Source organism: Sparus aurata, chromosome 10 (assembly GCF_900880675.1).
Source record: "Sparus aurata chromosome 10, fSpaAur1.1, whole genome shotgun sequence".
Classification (NCBI taxonomy): Eukaryota; Metazoa; Chordata; class Actinopteri; order Spariformes; family Sparidae; genus Sparus; species Sparus aurata.
In genome coordinates this window covers 22,132,016-22,145,424 of record NC_044196.1, presented here as the reverse complement: position 1 = coordinate 22,145,424, position 13,409 = coordinate 22,132,016, and the positions used below count along the sequence as shown (strand labels likewise).

The window sequence follows — 13,409 nt, the reverse complement described above, 5'->3', positions numbered from 1 at the left end:
GAGCACCTGCCTCATTATGTGCACTTTCATCCATAAAGTCTTGAAAGGCAACACGGCATCATACATCAGCACTATCAAATTGGTCTCATAGTGACTTTTCAACACTTCCAAGTGATTACGTAATGCTCAACATTCCCCGGATTAACACTGAATTTGGTCAAACTGCTTGCATTTACTCTGCATCATCCTGGAGTACTTTACAACAGACACTCAAAGTCAACACGATCATTTTCATGGACCGTTTAAAAATAGGATTTCTAGCTACTCTGCTTTTAAATGTAGCCGTTTTTAGCAATGTTTGGTTATTGTTGTCATTTGTCTCTTTGTTCCGCTGTGCTCTCAACATCATTATAAATGAGGGCTTGCCCTCAATGATCCCCTCGAGATTTAAATAAAGGTGAAATAAAAATTAAAATGGAAAAAAAAGAAGTGCAATATTGAATAAAATTATCATTAAGTTGCCCAATGATTGCATCCAAATGCAATAGATTGATGATGATGTATGAAGCAAGTACCGGCAGATCCTTTCATTCCTCTCTAGCACATTTGGACCTTGACCGAAAGAGCGCCGCACACACTCACACACACAAACACCCACACACATGTGTAGAATATATGACAGCTGTCCGATGAATCTGCGTGGACTCAGCCGTCTGTTACCAGGAGAGAACAGCGCAGGCGGACAGAAAAAAAACGTAAAGTCGACCCAGAAACTTGCCAGAGGAGGGATCATGTTGCAGCGGGCTGAGGGTGGAGAATGTGTGAGGGCTGAGCTACAGGTGGGAAGGTCCTGATGGGGAATGGAGAAGTCTTAATGCAAATGTTGAATAGACAAATAGCGTTGGTTGCGCCTACGTTAACCTTTTTATGTGCTTTTTCCATTCTCTTTTCTCTCCACCTCATGATTCCCACACTTTAAAGATACACCTGTCATATCAGCCTAAGTTAGACTGACGACTCTGAGCAATTCTTGGACGGATCGGTAAATGTGTAGGGTAGGAGTTATTGCGTGTGAATGCAGCGCAGGTGGCTTGACAATGACTGAGTCACTGCATGTGCTCTCATCCGACCCACCATCAATTAAAGGTTGTTTACTCTGCAGGGCTATCTGTCCGTGGTCTGGGCCCACGTGTTTGGATAGTCTCTAATGGAGCTGCGAGCCCTCGTATAAACTCACTAGTAAAAGAAAGGAACTCTGTGTCTTTATGAGACAAACACACAGCCTTTTTATTGGTTCAAACTGATGAACTCGAGGCGCTTACAATAAATACATGCGCTGAAAGCCATTGCTTCGCTTCCTCTTTCCTCCGAAGAGGTTTTCACTTGAAAGAAACTAAGAATTTGTTCATCACGATGACAGCCTGGTGTAACCATCTGTCACACGGCTGTGGACGGACGCGCGCTTACACACAAAGACAGGGTCATATATACAGCAGCAACATCCTGAATGTGAGCCTGGGTGTGTATACAGTACGCTCATATTTGGTTTGTGCGAGCGTGCTTGCATGTAAATGAGACATGTCATTTGAAGGGGTCCAGCCGTTGCACACAGAGCGCCAGAGAACATGAGGCACGGCGTCCAGCCAGCTGAGCGCTGCACGCACATCGCTGCATCCATTCAGCTCCCAGTGGGAGAAAATGCAGCAGCTATGGGACAGGAATGTGCCGCAAACACCTAATTACATTGTGCAAGGTCAGCTTTTAATCATATACTTTGACACGTATATTTAGAAATGTTGCGGACACATTTTCTTAGAGTATTGATGACTGAAGGAGTGTTTCGCTACACAATCCGAGAGTTGAGTCAAATATGCGCATGAAGCAATTATCTGGACCAGCTGACAAGTCTGTATTTCTCTAGTGTACTGGAGTATTCCAACCTAGCTTTTAAAATGGTCACAAAATGTTATCTACTGTGTTCATTTACGTGGATACGGATTTTGATTAGTTTATTTATGAACTGTGCAGGAGCTGCAGGAAGGTGGATTTGGTGGATGTTGGGACATACAAAGTCCAGGACTGCAAAACCAGAACCCTCTCTGTGGTTAGCTTTTTGGCATGAAGCACTTTGGTTGAGGTTAGGGAAAGACATTTTCAGTTTTGTGTAACAGTCAAAAATTTTATTATTTTTGCTTAAAGTTTGGGGAAAATCATGATTTCAGCTAATGAAATCAATTCAGTTCAACTTTTCTTAGTCGTCAGGATTTGTGTACCCAGGTCCAGTTCTCCTCTATTAAATTTGTGCCAAAAAGTCTCAAAATGAATAGACAATTTCTGCACACGTTCACGGCTCAGGGGTAGAGCTGTGGTAGCAAGATAGCGCTCAGATGTAGAGTGAACTGAGCCTTTCAGTAAACTCAGTATTTACCAGTGCTCTCTCTTCTTTTTCCATTTTCCTCTGTACTCCCATGAAGTAAAGCGCCTACAGCTCCAGTCAGCAGTCAACATTACAGAACATTAACACCCAACAATGGAGGTCACCTAGGCAGATCACTGCCGAAGTCAGGTGTATGTGTAAAAAAAATGTGCTTTGCTTCCTGTCTGAACACACCATTAGTATCCAGCCATCCCTGGTGTGATGCTAACCCTAGTAATGTGCACATTTAGCATGTGAAATAAAATGTAATGAGGAATGCAACATAGATGAAAACATATTAGCGTGGAGCCCTAGGTAACTATGCCCCTATGCAATGTATCTAACATATTACACCATTAAGTTTGTGTTCCATTGAAAAAGTGGAAACTTGTTAGTCATGGTTTAAACTCTATATAGTCTAACAATACTTTTGGCTCATGTTTTTTTTTCACTACCAGTTGAGTGCCACTCACTGTCGAAACTGCTGCACACTAAATGTTGAGTTTGTCTTGCATTGTACAATTACACGTAATGCTCACTCAAACTTAATCTCTTTCATAGGCCCAGTTGCTGAGATGGCAAATTACCAAAACTCACTGTCTTTCTTTTCTTTGCTTTTTTATTTTATTTTTGTTTTTTTACAAATAATTCCAATGCTGTACTGGACTACACTGTTATGTTTATTTTTCTTGTTTCCTTGTATTTTAATGCAGACATTAGGGATTGACCATGGCTGTAATCATATAGGTGGAAATCTACGCACTGCCATATATTCAAGTCCACATATTTGCAATTGGTTCAATTTAGCTATGATTATCATCTCATTTCATGGGCAGAGTCATGGAGTCATTCAGGGAGTCGTCAACATACAGACAACATTGGTGAGTTGGGACAAGAAATTTACATGTTCCCCTGGAGAGCACTTTAAATGTGGCGCGCCGTGGTCAATGCAAAAATAAAGATCCAATTGAGAATCACCCCTGTTGTTAATTACTCATTTACCAAGATGTATTTTCAGAGCTGTGGTTAGGGAGCAACCACCAGCCTATCAGAGGTTTACAAAATGGCTGGCCTATCAGCCTGTCTAAAACTTGATGACAGGCCAATGTCTGTCTCCTAAATTCCTTGATTCTCCAATGAGACTGAATACTTGAGGTTTGGTCTCTGAATAACAAAATACTCAACAAATCATGTATGAGCACAGCTGGAGAGGCATATATTATTTTCATGAAGCCAGACAGATAGAGAGGCTGTTCTTTCAGCGGGCTTGGTGCCAGTACCCACAGTCTCTGTTATGACGAATGGCTGTGGTGTTGATGTCTTTCTATATGAAACCATAGAGCTGTTAGTTTAGACCAGCAGAGGCTTGTTGAAGTGACACCAGTTGGGTTTCACATCGGGGACTGGAGTGAGTAGTGTTGCAACACCCGGCTCTGGAAGCTGTAGGCTGACCACAGACCAGCCAATACTGCTCAAGTGAACACAGTTTACATGACTTTCTCAATTTATTAGATTACAGTTTGCAAGTATATTTAAGTCTTTAAGTGTATTGGCTGTATTCAAAGCTAAATATTTAAATCCAAGCATGTGTCAAAGCAGAGATGCCTCCCCCCCCCCCCATCCACCATAGGCCCTCAGACGCCCCTTCCTTTCCATGTGTTCGTCCCATTTCACCTAAATTACGCACTTGCATCTTGTCCTTGCATCTCAGTCCCTTCCACTGAGGGTTGGGGGGAGACAGGGAGGAGAGAAGACCAAGGAAATCAGTTTGTAAGAGAAATGAGGTGTCCTTTCCTCTGCAGCGTCACGTGAAGCGACGTCCGTTTCGACTTCAACAGCTGTTGAGATTTATGCCAAAAATGTCATTATCTATATAGATTATTTTCAATCTAACAGCTGGATCCGCTGCAGTTTTTGCTGTCTGGTTTTGTTGTTTGAGTTCAGCTCCTTTTTTCACTCTTGCAGTTGAATCTCTCATTGGACATGCGGGGATGAGACGCTCCTGCTGATATCCTGATTATTCACTTTCATGCAAACGAGGCTTCTGTTGTACAAATTGAACTTCACCTTAAGGTTCAAACTGTGCCTGTGATTTTAACACCTGCACACGGAGAACAAGTCGCCATCTGCATCAATACTGTGCACTGTGTCTGCTCAGAGGCACGGGAACCATTTCAACTGACAGAATGTGTTCATTTATTATTATCATTATTGGCGTTTTAAAGCTGCGCATTTCAGGGAAATGAAATGATGCAACAAATGAAAGCCGGCGCTTAGGAGTGATCAGCCTTGTGTCTTAAAAACAGAGCATGAAAAGAAATGTTTTATCTGATAAATGAAAAAGATGTTGGTCCTTTTGTTCTCCTACAGTCAGGATGACACATTTTTACCTCTGGTGACTAAGAAAACAAACAAAATATTAAAGTTGATGTTGATACACTTGAGTTCATCTGTTATCTGTCATCACTCTGGTGTGAAACTCCAGTGATGTGACATATCAGATCAGTCAGCGATAGCCTGCCTACTCCTTATTGCTTTGTAGTACCCGTGTTTCTGTTATCTGGACCTTTTCTTTTGAACCTGCCGGCTGTCAACTCACCAGTGTACCTGCCTTGCTACATATCCTAACGTAAGCTGTCTTTAATAAATCATGCAAGCCATCCTGCTGCCTCACCTGTCTTCTGCGTTTGGGTTCCAACCCCTGCTGCTTAACATACCAACCCTGAACAGAATGAACTGGCCAGCCATGGACCCATGCAGCTTCTGCAAGTTTCTGTTGGTGACTCTATTGTCAAGTTATTCTCGATCCATCCATGAGGAGGATCCAGCCCTTGCCACAAAGATGATGGCAGCTCCCTGGGAGTCTGTGGAAGTTAGTTAGTGTTGACCTGCTACCGGCCTACTGGGCTCACTGGATGCCTGTGGCGGCTGTGTTACTGACCTGCCGAGCTCTGTTTACACGGTGTTTGCCTTTGATAGTTATTGATAAATATGATGACGTGATTTTTTTCTTTACCCTGCCGCTGCCCAGCGTGCCTGAGCCAAGCCTTCTAAGCATCTCTGCCAGTACCGGCATCTGGGGTCCCGGCAAAGCTAACAGCCCTGGCTCCTGCCCATCTCCCTGACCTGCTTCATCTGTTGACCCCTGCCTCTAGGAGTTACTTACCAGACAGTGTGCTTCAGCCCCCACAACTCTTGCCCATGAACTCAAAGTCCAACTTTTACCTCTTATAAGAACCAAAACACTCCATTTACCCCAGCACCAAGAACCAAATGTCCCTCAGAGTGCATACCTCCACCAACGCCCAACAGCCCCCTTAAGAATCATTCAAGCCTAATCCGATATTAACTTCACAGCCTTTGGTCACTCTAAATTTAAAACCATCCATAACTGCTTAACCATAATTTAAGCTACCTAGATCTGTAGCAGTCAACCACTATGACAGCAAAACAATGCAGATTGGATCATCGTGTCCATTGTGTTGTGGAGGTGTAATAGGTTGGAACAAGAGAAAACAATGTAAAAGTGGAACTTTAATGAAAAATACCATTTTAACCACTTTAGATCATATCCATTGTCACATTATGCACCTATTTAACTATATATACAAAAACATAATACCTTTGTATCTGTATTTGTTAATATAAATGTCAATCAACATCTTTGACAAATACCTCCCTACCTGACTGCCTTCCTGTTCACGGAGATTACAAACGAAGACGATGCTAAAAGATTCCTGGATCAGTCCCTTTATCTGGATCCACATTAAAGGTTAGAATAGACCCCAATGGTCTGTTCTGGGCCAAGACCCATCGTTGGTCCAAGTTCCATGGAAATCCATTACCTTTTTATGTGAGCAGAAACCAACCAACCTAGTAACAAACGGACACGGTTGAAAACGCAAACCCCCTTGATGGAGGTAAAAATAAGACCTCATTTGTAAAGAGTCTGATATGTTTTCATTTCATTCATTTAAATTGGATTTGAGCTTGACGAACTAGAGTGGGTTTCCCAGCATCCCCACTGTGGGTTTCTCCCTTTTAACAGTACCCAGGCCAAGTAAATTCTGTTGGTGCAACAGACGTAGAAAATACTATATTGGACAAAAGAATCAGTTCTGTGCCATCTGGATTCCCACTACAGGGGTTTTTCAGCGATGACTGTGGTAGGGGGAAAAAATGAATTAGCAGTCAACAGCCCCATACACATTGCCTTTTCAAGGCGGGAATCTTGCGAAGACATTTCGCTTACCGTCTGTTTGAGTGTTACAGAAGCAGAATTTGGCAAAACCCATAATACCTGTACATTTTCACCTTGTATGACGCAAAGTTTCATGAGTTTTCAAGCACAATAAGCCCCTCAAAAAAGCAGTCAACTTTAAGGAAATAATGCAAGAAAGAAATATTCCTTGCATTTCAAGAGGGTGCTCACAGAGTTGGGTGCTCGGGCCCTTATTAAACCTTTATCGTGTTGTATATGAAGTTGTGACACAATCTGTGTGAAAAGTCATCTTAATACTAATCCAAGCAAATCAGTCAGGTGACACTATCAGTTGTATTTATTGACACTTTCTCCAAAGTATGGAGAAATTTTAAAAAAATACAGACTTGCTGTGACGAACAGGGGTAAAGAAAATGTGTCATGGTCGAATTTTACATTTCAACATACCCTATAGCCGACATAGTGAAGGGACAGGGATAGTTAAGCATAAGTTCTAAGGCAGCCTAGTATATATAACTGTATCTCCAATTCCTGACCAGCTTAACCAAACACAGGGCACTACTGTTGTCTTGGTTGACACTGACAAGCATTCAGCTTGATAGATGTCAAACACAACTTTCTAGATGCTGAAAGCTTTACGCTGACAAGTGAAGACAGACATTGTGATAATAGGCTAAACAGATACACTGACAAAAATAATATGCTGTTTGAAAAAATAAACAGAAAACTGACAACCGACTCTTAGGAGAATAGAGGCGATGTAGAGAGGAAAACAAATTCATAGCGGGGTCTGTAGAGGTAGAAATGAACTTGATCACCCATACAAAGTTTGGAAGCTTTCCTTGTCAGAAAATAACTGTACTTTGACAAATTATCCAGCACAATTAGACTAATTTAGTCCTCACCCACAGATTTGTGGATGAGGCTCAAGAATAGGGCCAGCGTCTTGTTATTGGAGAGTTGCTGGTTCAGTTCCCCTGGTCTGCATGTCGGATTGTCCTTGGGCAAGATACTGAACCCCAAACTGCTCCTGATGTGCTTGTTGGCACCTTTCAAGGCAGCCAACGCCATCAGTGTATGAATGTATGCATGAATTACTGTAAGTCGATTTGAACAAAAGTGTCTGGTAATTGCCGTAAATGTGAAAATGTGTTGAATTACTTACAATAATTACCAAATAAGCTCGATAATCAGTCTATTCAGATCTATAAATCCTCACGGCCCAGATACTAGAGGAATGTTAGGAATATGTGACTTCAGTTTTTATGAAATGGGATGTTAAAAAAGTTGGCCTTAAAATACAAATAGAATCACAATTTATACACTGAAACATGTGTCGGCCTATGTAGACCAGGTGGCATGTTTTTTTTCCTATCATGCAGTGAAGACTTACAGTCAGTAAGCTACAAAACAAGAGAGGGAAGGAGGCAAAAAAAGGGGGGAAAGAAACAGGGCCATACACTGAGTGTTACTTACTCTGCGCTGCCATCTATTGTCAGAAACGTGCAAGCGCATCTTCATACGTCATCAACAGTGCGCCGAAATCTATCACGCATGCGCAAGATCGTGCGGAGGTGACGGAAGCCGAATTCAAACTGGAGGCGGGTACTTGAAGCCGAGATACAAAAAAACACAGCTGAGGTTCATCGTCGAGAATTTAATCAAAGCTGTCTGAAAATGACCAGCACACTGAAAGGAATTACTCTGAAAGGAAGCGCGGAGCTGGTGGCCGAATTCTTCTGTGAGTATCTTTGTTTATAGTACGTGTGTTTTTACAGCGGATCGTGTTGAGCGCTGTCGGCACGCACGGCTAAATATGCTACAGGCCCTGTGTGGTGTTAGCTTTAGAACTCCACTCAGTGTGACACAAGAAGCAGCAAAAAAATAAAATAATGATGGACAACGAAGCATCTTCATTTGAGCACAAAAACCAACCGAAGTCATTTTATTTTGGTCAAAAATTGAAGTTTTCAGGTAGAACGTGTTCCCAGTCGGGCGAGTGGGGCACGTCACTCGCTCACCCTGGGAGCAGATGTCGAGCGTGACAAACTAACGTTAACGGGAAAAAGCTTTCAGTTGTCAGTTAAACAAATTAAATGTTTTGTGCTGTTGTGCGTTTTTATATATGCCGAATTTGGCATAAGAGTGTAACGTTTCGGGAAAGATGTTAGTTATCATCTATAAGCCGTATCTTTTCCTCTTAAGGTTGATACAATCTCTACCTGGTCGTTCTGTGGATGAGATTCGCTAATGTGCTGTAACCGTACACCCAATGCTACATTTAAAGGCAGACATACAGCAGCTGTGCCCCAAAGTCGGCCATTACTTAAAGACTGAAATAAACAGAAAACTGGTTACTTACATGTTAACTTTAGAAAAATATTAGTACTTTAGTTTCACCACTTCCAATACGTTTTGGGTTTACATTTTGGTTTTCAAATGGCATATTTTATGTGTATTTTATTTATGTATTTACACACACTTGTATGCTTCTTTTTTTTTTATATACCGACAACTGAATTTTCATCTTGTCTGAACCGCTTGATTCACTTTTTCCACCACCAGCATTTGGCATCAACAGCATCCTGTACCAGCGCGGCATCTATCCCCCAGAGACATTCAGCAGAGTCACCCACTATGACATGAGCCTTCAACTTTCCACCGATCCCAAACTGAAGAACTACCTCACCAACGTCGTGTCTCAACTCAAAGGTAGTTCCGGTGGATTGCTTTCCTTATCCCTCGAATGACTCCCAGTAGTGCTTTCCACAATTGTTTTGCCCCAGGGGATTTTCACTGCAACTGGTATTTGACCTTGTAGAGACAACAACAAAGAAATCTTAATTGAACCGGGTCCATACCTGTGTCCTCACCTGACCTGTACTCACAAATGTGACACCATAAGCCATACTATTGCCTTTTATCATTCATGAATCGCACTTTACCAATGCAGCACACTGGCTACGCTATTGTCCAGCTCACTGCTCCCATTTGAAATTGGAATGCTTGCGAAACAAAGCACAAGTTGACGCCGCGTAAAATAACAGAACAATAAAGGAGAGAAATCTCTTTCTACATTACATTGGCGAATAACGACACCTGAAACCAATGATAAAGTTTTAGGCTGCCACTAACAGTTTCACTGTTGATTAATCTGCCAAGATCATTTTTTGATTATAAAGCATCTAAACACTTTCATTTGGAATCCCCCATTAAACGGAAGAAAGTGACACAAGGGTTCAGTGAGGAGGAAAAAAGTCTATCAGTTTTAACAACCTTTTTAGAGCCATTGAATATTAATTCATTTGTCTTTTGCTTATTAGTCCTTTGTTATCATCAGGTGTACATAGACTACAGGTTAGAGACTTTGTTTTTAAATACAAAAATGGGACATTATCAGTTTTTCTAAACTGTATTGGCCGTGAGCAACAGGTGATTATTGGTATCGGCTGAAAGAAATCCATAACGTGCATCCCTACTTACAATAGCTGTCCAACCAACAGCTCGAAACCCAAAGGTATGCTCAGTTCATTATAATTTAAGACAAGGAAAAAAGGAATTAATTCTCACATTAATCATTAAAGAAGTTTCCAGTTTTCTGTCCACCTACTAATTAATAAGACTGCTGTTGAAATTTTAACCTCTTTTAAGTTTTTCTTTTAATTTTATCATCAAATGTGAAATTTGTATTAATGTGACTTTGTGGAAATGCATGTATGACCAGGTGTATACCAGTATAACTGTAATATTGACCATATTTTATTGTATCTTCTTGTCATGAGCAGTGGTAGTCAGAAGAACAGAAGGCATGCAGCACACATGGATGAAGTCTTTAGCTCTTAATTGTTTGACTTTACAAATAAATCTACTTATGTATAGTTGTCATAACTGTATTGTACTGTCTGAGGAAGACTGGTACTGTATTGGAACCGACTCGGATTATTACGTGCCAGGGTACAAGTCAGTGAATGTGTCCATTTTCTGTGGTGCAGAGTGGCTGTTTGAGTGCACAGTACAGAAGCTGGTGTTGGTGATCACATGTCTGGAAACTAACGAGGTGCTGGAGAGATGGCAGTTTGACATCGAGTGTGACAAGTCGGCCAAGGAGAACAGGTCAGATACTCTACCGTCTACTCTGCATTTAAGTTTAGCTGATGACTGATAATTAATTCTAATTAGAAAACTGCAGATGGCAGCCATGAGCCACCTGACAGGGCCACACACAGTGTCAGTTTAAGTCTGGTAATATTTCAACATTCACTTCTCACAAATTGATCCTTTTCACAAGTATTGTGAGGTTTTTAAGCCTGACATGTCTTCTTCCTCTGCTATACAGCTCCACTGTTGTCAAAAAGTTGTTAAAAACACGTCAGTGGGAGACATGCTCCTTCATTACATGAGCACACACGTGTTTATTTAGACCCTATCCCACATATACCATTCTGCTGCCCCGAATACTCACTGGAACACCAGAAGTGGATCGATCTGTCAAAGAAAATGATCCCCATCAAATCCATTTCTCCCTGATGAGTTGTGTGGATTGAAAATTACAGTGTATTCTTTCAAAATATGACGATAAATTTGTGACCCTAAAGATTTAAATGTTAAGATAAAATCGATGGGCTCAAAGAGCAGAGATGCATACAGAAAAAGGAACACATTGTTGATTTTGCTCATTCATTGGGTTTGTTGAATAGAAAGAAATACAGAATAAACACAATCTATACACCCCATAGATATTTGAAATATTGAAATTTAAGAAGCTGGATTCAAATAATTTAGACTTTTAATTCTTCAAATTACTCCGACCCATTTATCGATTATCGAAATTCTTGGGAACAAATTAGCTGTCAACTAATCAAATAATAGACTTAATGTTTCAGTCCTAGACTTGTTGCCACAGAACCAAATTCACTATACTGTGGTGATTTGGGTTTTTCATTATAAAAAGTTAAAACCAGTAGCTGAACAATTCCCTTTTTTCTGTGATTAAAGCAGTATAAAAGTTGAGAGCAATGATTTGCAACACCACCACATTGTTGTTACATTTATCTCAGATGGTTATAACAGAGTGTATGTTGTCATTGGGTGGAGTCCTGCAAAAAGAGCACCACATTAGTTCAGATGGAGCCTTGAAGTAACCCATTTTATTCATTTGCAGCTGATTGTTAACATCCAATAAAATTCATGGGCTTTTACACATATTTACGGCCATTATGACCTGATGGATCTCCCGTGGACGCTACCTCCCACAGTAGTTTAGATGTTACATGTTAACTTGGTTCTCATGTATTTCCACAGCACTCCCAGAGAGAAGTCTATTAAGACCATTCAGGATGAGATCCGCTCTGTTATCAGACAGATAACAGCAACAGTTACTTTCCTGCCGCTTCTCGAGACGCCATGTGAGTAACCACACAGTTTTCCCTTTCTTTCTACCAGCAATCTGATTTTCCACTCCCTTTCGCTTAAGGTCTATGGACATGTCAAGTTTTGGTTGACCAATTATTTGCCCCCTCCTCTGCAGGTGCATTTGACCTCCTCGTCTACACAGACAAAGACCTGGCGGTTCCTGAAAAGTGGGAGGAGTCTGGGCCGCAGATCATCGACCAATCGGAGGAGGTGCGTTTACGCTCCTTCACCACCTCTATCCACAAGGTGAACAGCATGGTGGCGTACAAGAGGACCGACTCGGTTTAGACCTCTACACCCACCACCCCAGGAGCTGTACGTGGCACCAACAGCTGCCCCTTAGAGAAAATTTTACACTGTCCCTGCCCTGTCCTACCTCACTATCTCTGTCCATTGTTATGTACACTGAGTGTTCAGTGTTCCCCTGCTTTTTTTTCTCCATTCTCTTTCAGAAGGATATGGCAGCAGCCTGTTCGGGCTACACTGGTGTAAATATTTCTCATAAGCAGTATTTGTCTATTAGGATCTGTGTCTTTTCTATTCTTTCTATTCTCTGTTATTGTCCCCTATTCTCTCAAACTGCCAGCCTCTGTTTTATCAGCTAGTGCTTTATATGTCAAACTTTTATGAAATGTCATGAATAAATGTCTTTCACAAATGTTTCTTTAGGTGATTTTTATGACCGTTGACCAGTTGGTGGCAGTGCAACGTAAGTCACTTGTTAATGCTGTGTGATAGAGTTTGGGTTTACAGTGTACACACAGTCATTTCATACAGAAGACATAAAACATATGCATCACTCTCAAATGAGACACACCATGTACATAGATTACAGTATTCTGTAGTTTTGACGGTTGCAGATGTGGAAAAACCTTCATAATAGGTCAAAGAAACTGAAGAAAAAAAACTCAACAACCCAGCAGTAAGGAAATGGATTTGTTTATGAAGAACAATGGTTGGGCAACAGGGACGTGTATTACAGTCTTGGAGACAAAGATTGAGTCCCCCACTCGTTCACTACTCCCTACTCACTACCTAGGGCAGGGGTCAGCAGCTTTTGCTATCAAAAAAGCCATCCTGCCCCTCACTCAAAAAAAATCTGCCTGGGGCTGCATAAAAAGTGTAAACTGGCCTATCAAGGTTATTAATAGGCCCTTATGAGCATTCATTTATATTTTCACATGTAGCTATTTTGCAGTGCTCTATTTACTCATTATGTACTTGCACCAACAATAATGGCATGTGTTGGTGCAAAAGTATTTAAACATTATGTTAAAACGCTATGAAATGGCGTATTCACGTTGTAGTTGAAAGTGAATGATACTGGACACAGCCTTTCAAAGTATTAAACAACACTTGATCCAAATGAGTCTTCTAAGCATATGTATTTACAGAAGTGTTCCAGTTAATATGCGTTTG

At 41.2% G+C, this 13,409-nt stretch overlaps 1 protein-coding gene across 1 annotated transcript; it reads left to right on the top strand.

The window, feature by feature from the left end:
- The first annotated feature begins 8,140 nt into the window (after nt 1–8,140).
- Nucleotides 8,141–12,652, top strand: mad2l1 (MAD2 mitotic arrest deficient-like 1 (yeast)). The gene is made up of 5 exons (XM_030429824.1): nt 8,141–8,319; nt 9,144–9,290; nt 10,571–10,691; nt 11,880–11,983; nt 12,106–12,652. Exons 1-5 carry the CDS (start codon nt 8,256–8,258, stop codon nt 12,276–12,278), a joined length of 609 nt encoding a protein of 202 aa, XP_030285684.1. The 5' UTR covers nt 8,141–8,255; the 3' UTR covers nt 12,279–12,652.
- Nucleotides 12,653–13,409: the final 757 nt, after the last annotated feature.

What these genes read in the sequence shown, in the direction of transcription:
- mad2l1 (XM_030429824.1), top strand. Translation starts at nt 8,256, where the DNA reads ATGACCAGCACACTGAAAGGAATTACTCTGAAAGGAAGCGCGGAGCTG. An exon ending in AAGTCGGCCAAGGAGAACAG is followed by an intron (nt 10,692 to 11,879) that starts GTCAGATACTCT and finishes GTATTTCCACAG; the next exon opens with CACTCCCAGAGAGAAGTCTA. An exon ending in GCCGCTTCTCGAGACGCCAT is followed by an intron (nt 11,984 to 12,105) that starts GTGAGTAACCAC and finishes CCTCCTCTGCAG; the next exon opens with GTGCATTTGACCTCCTCGTC.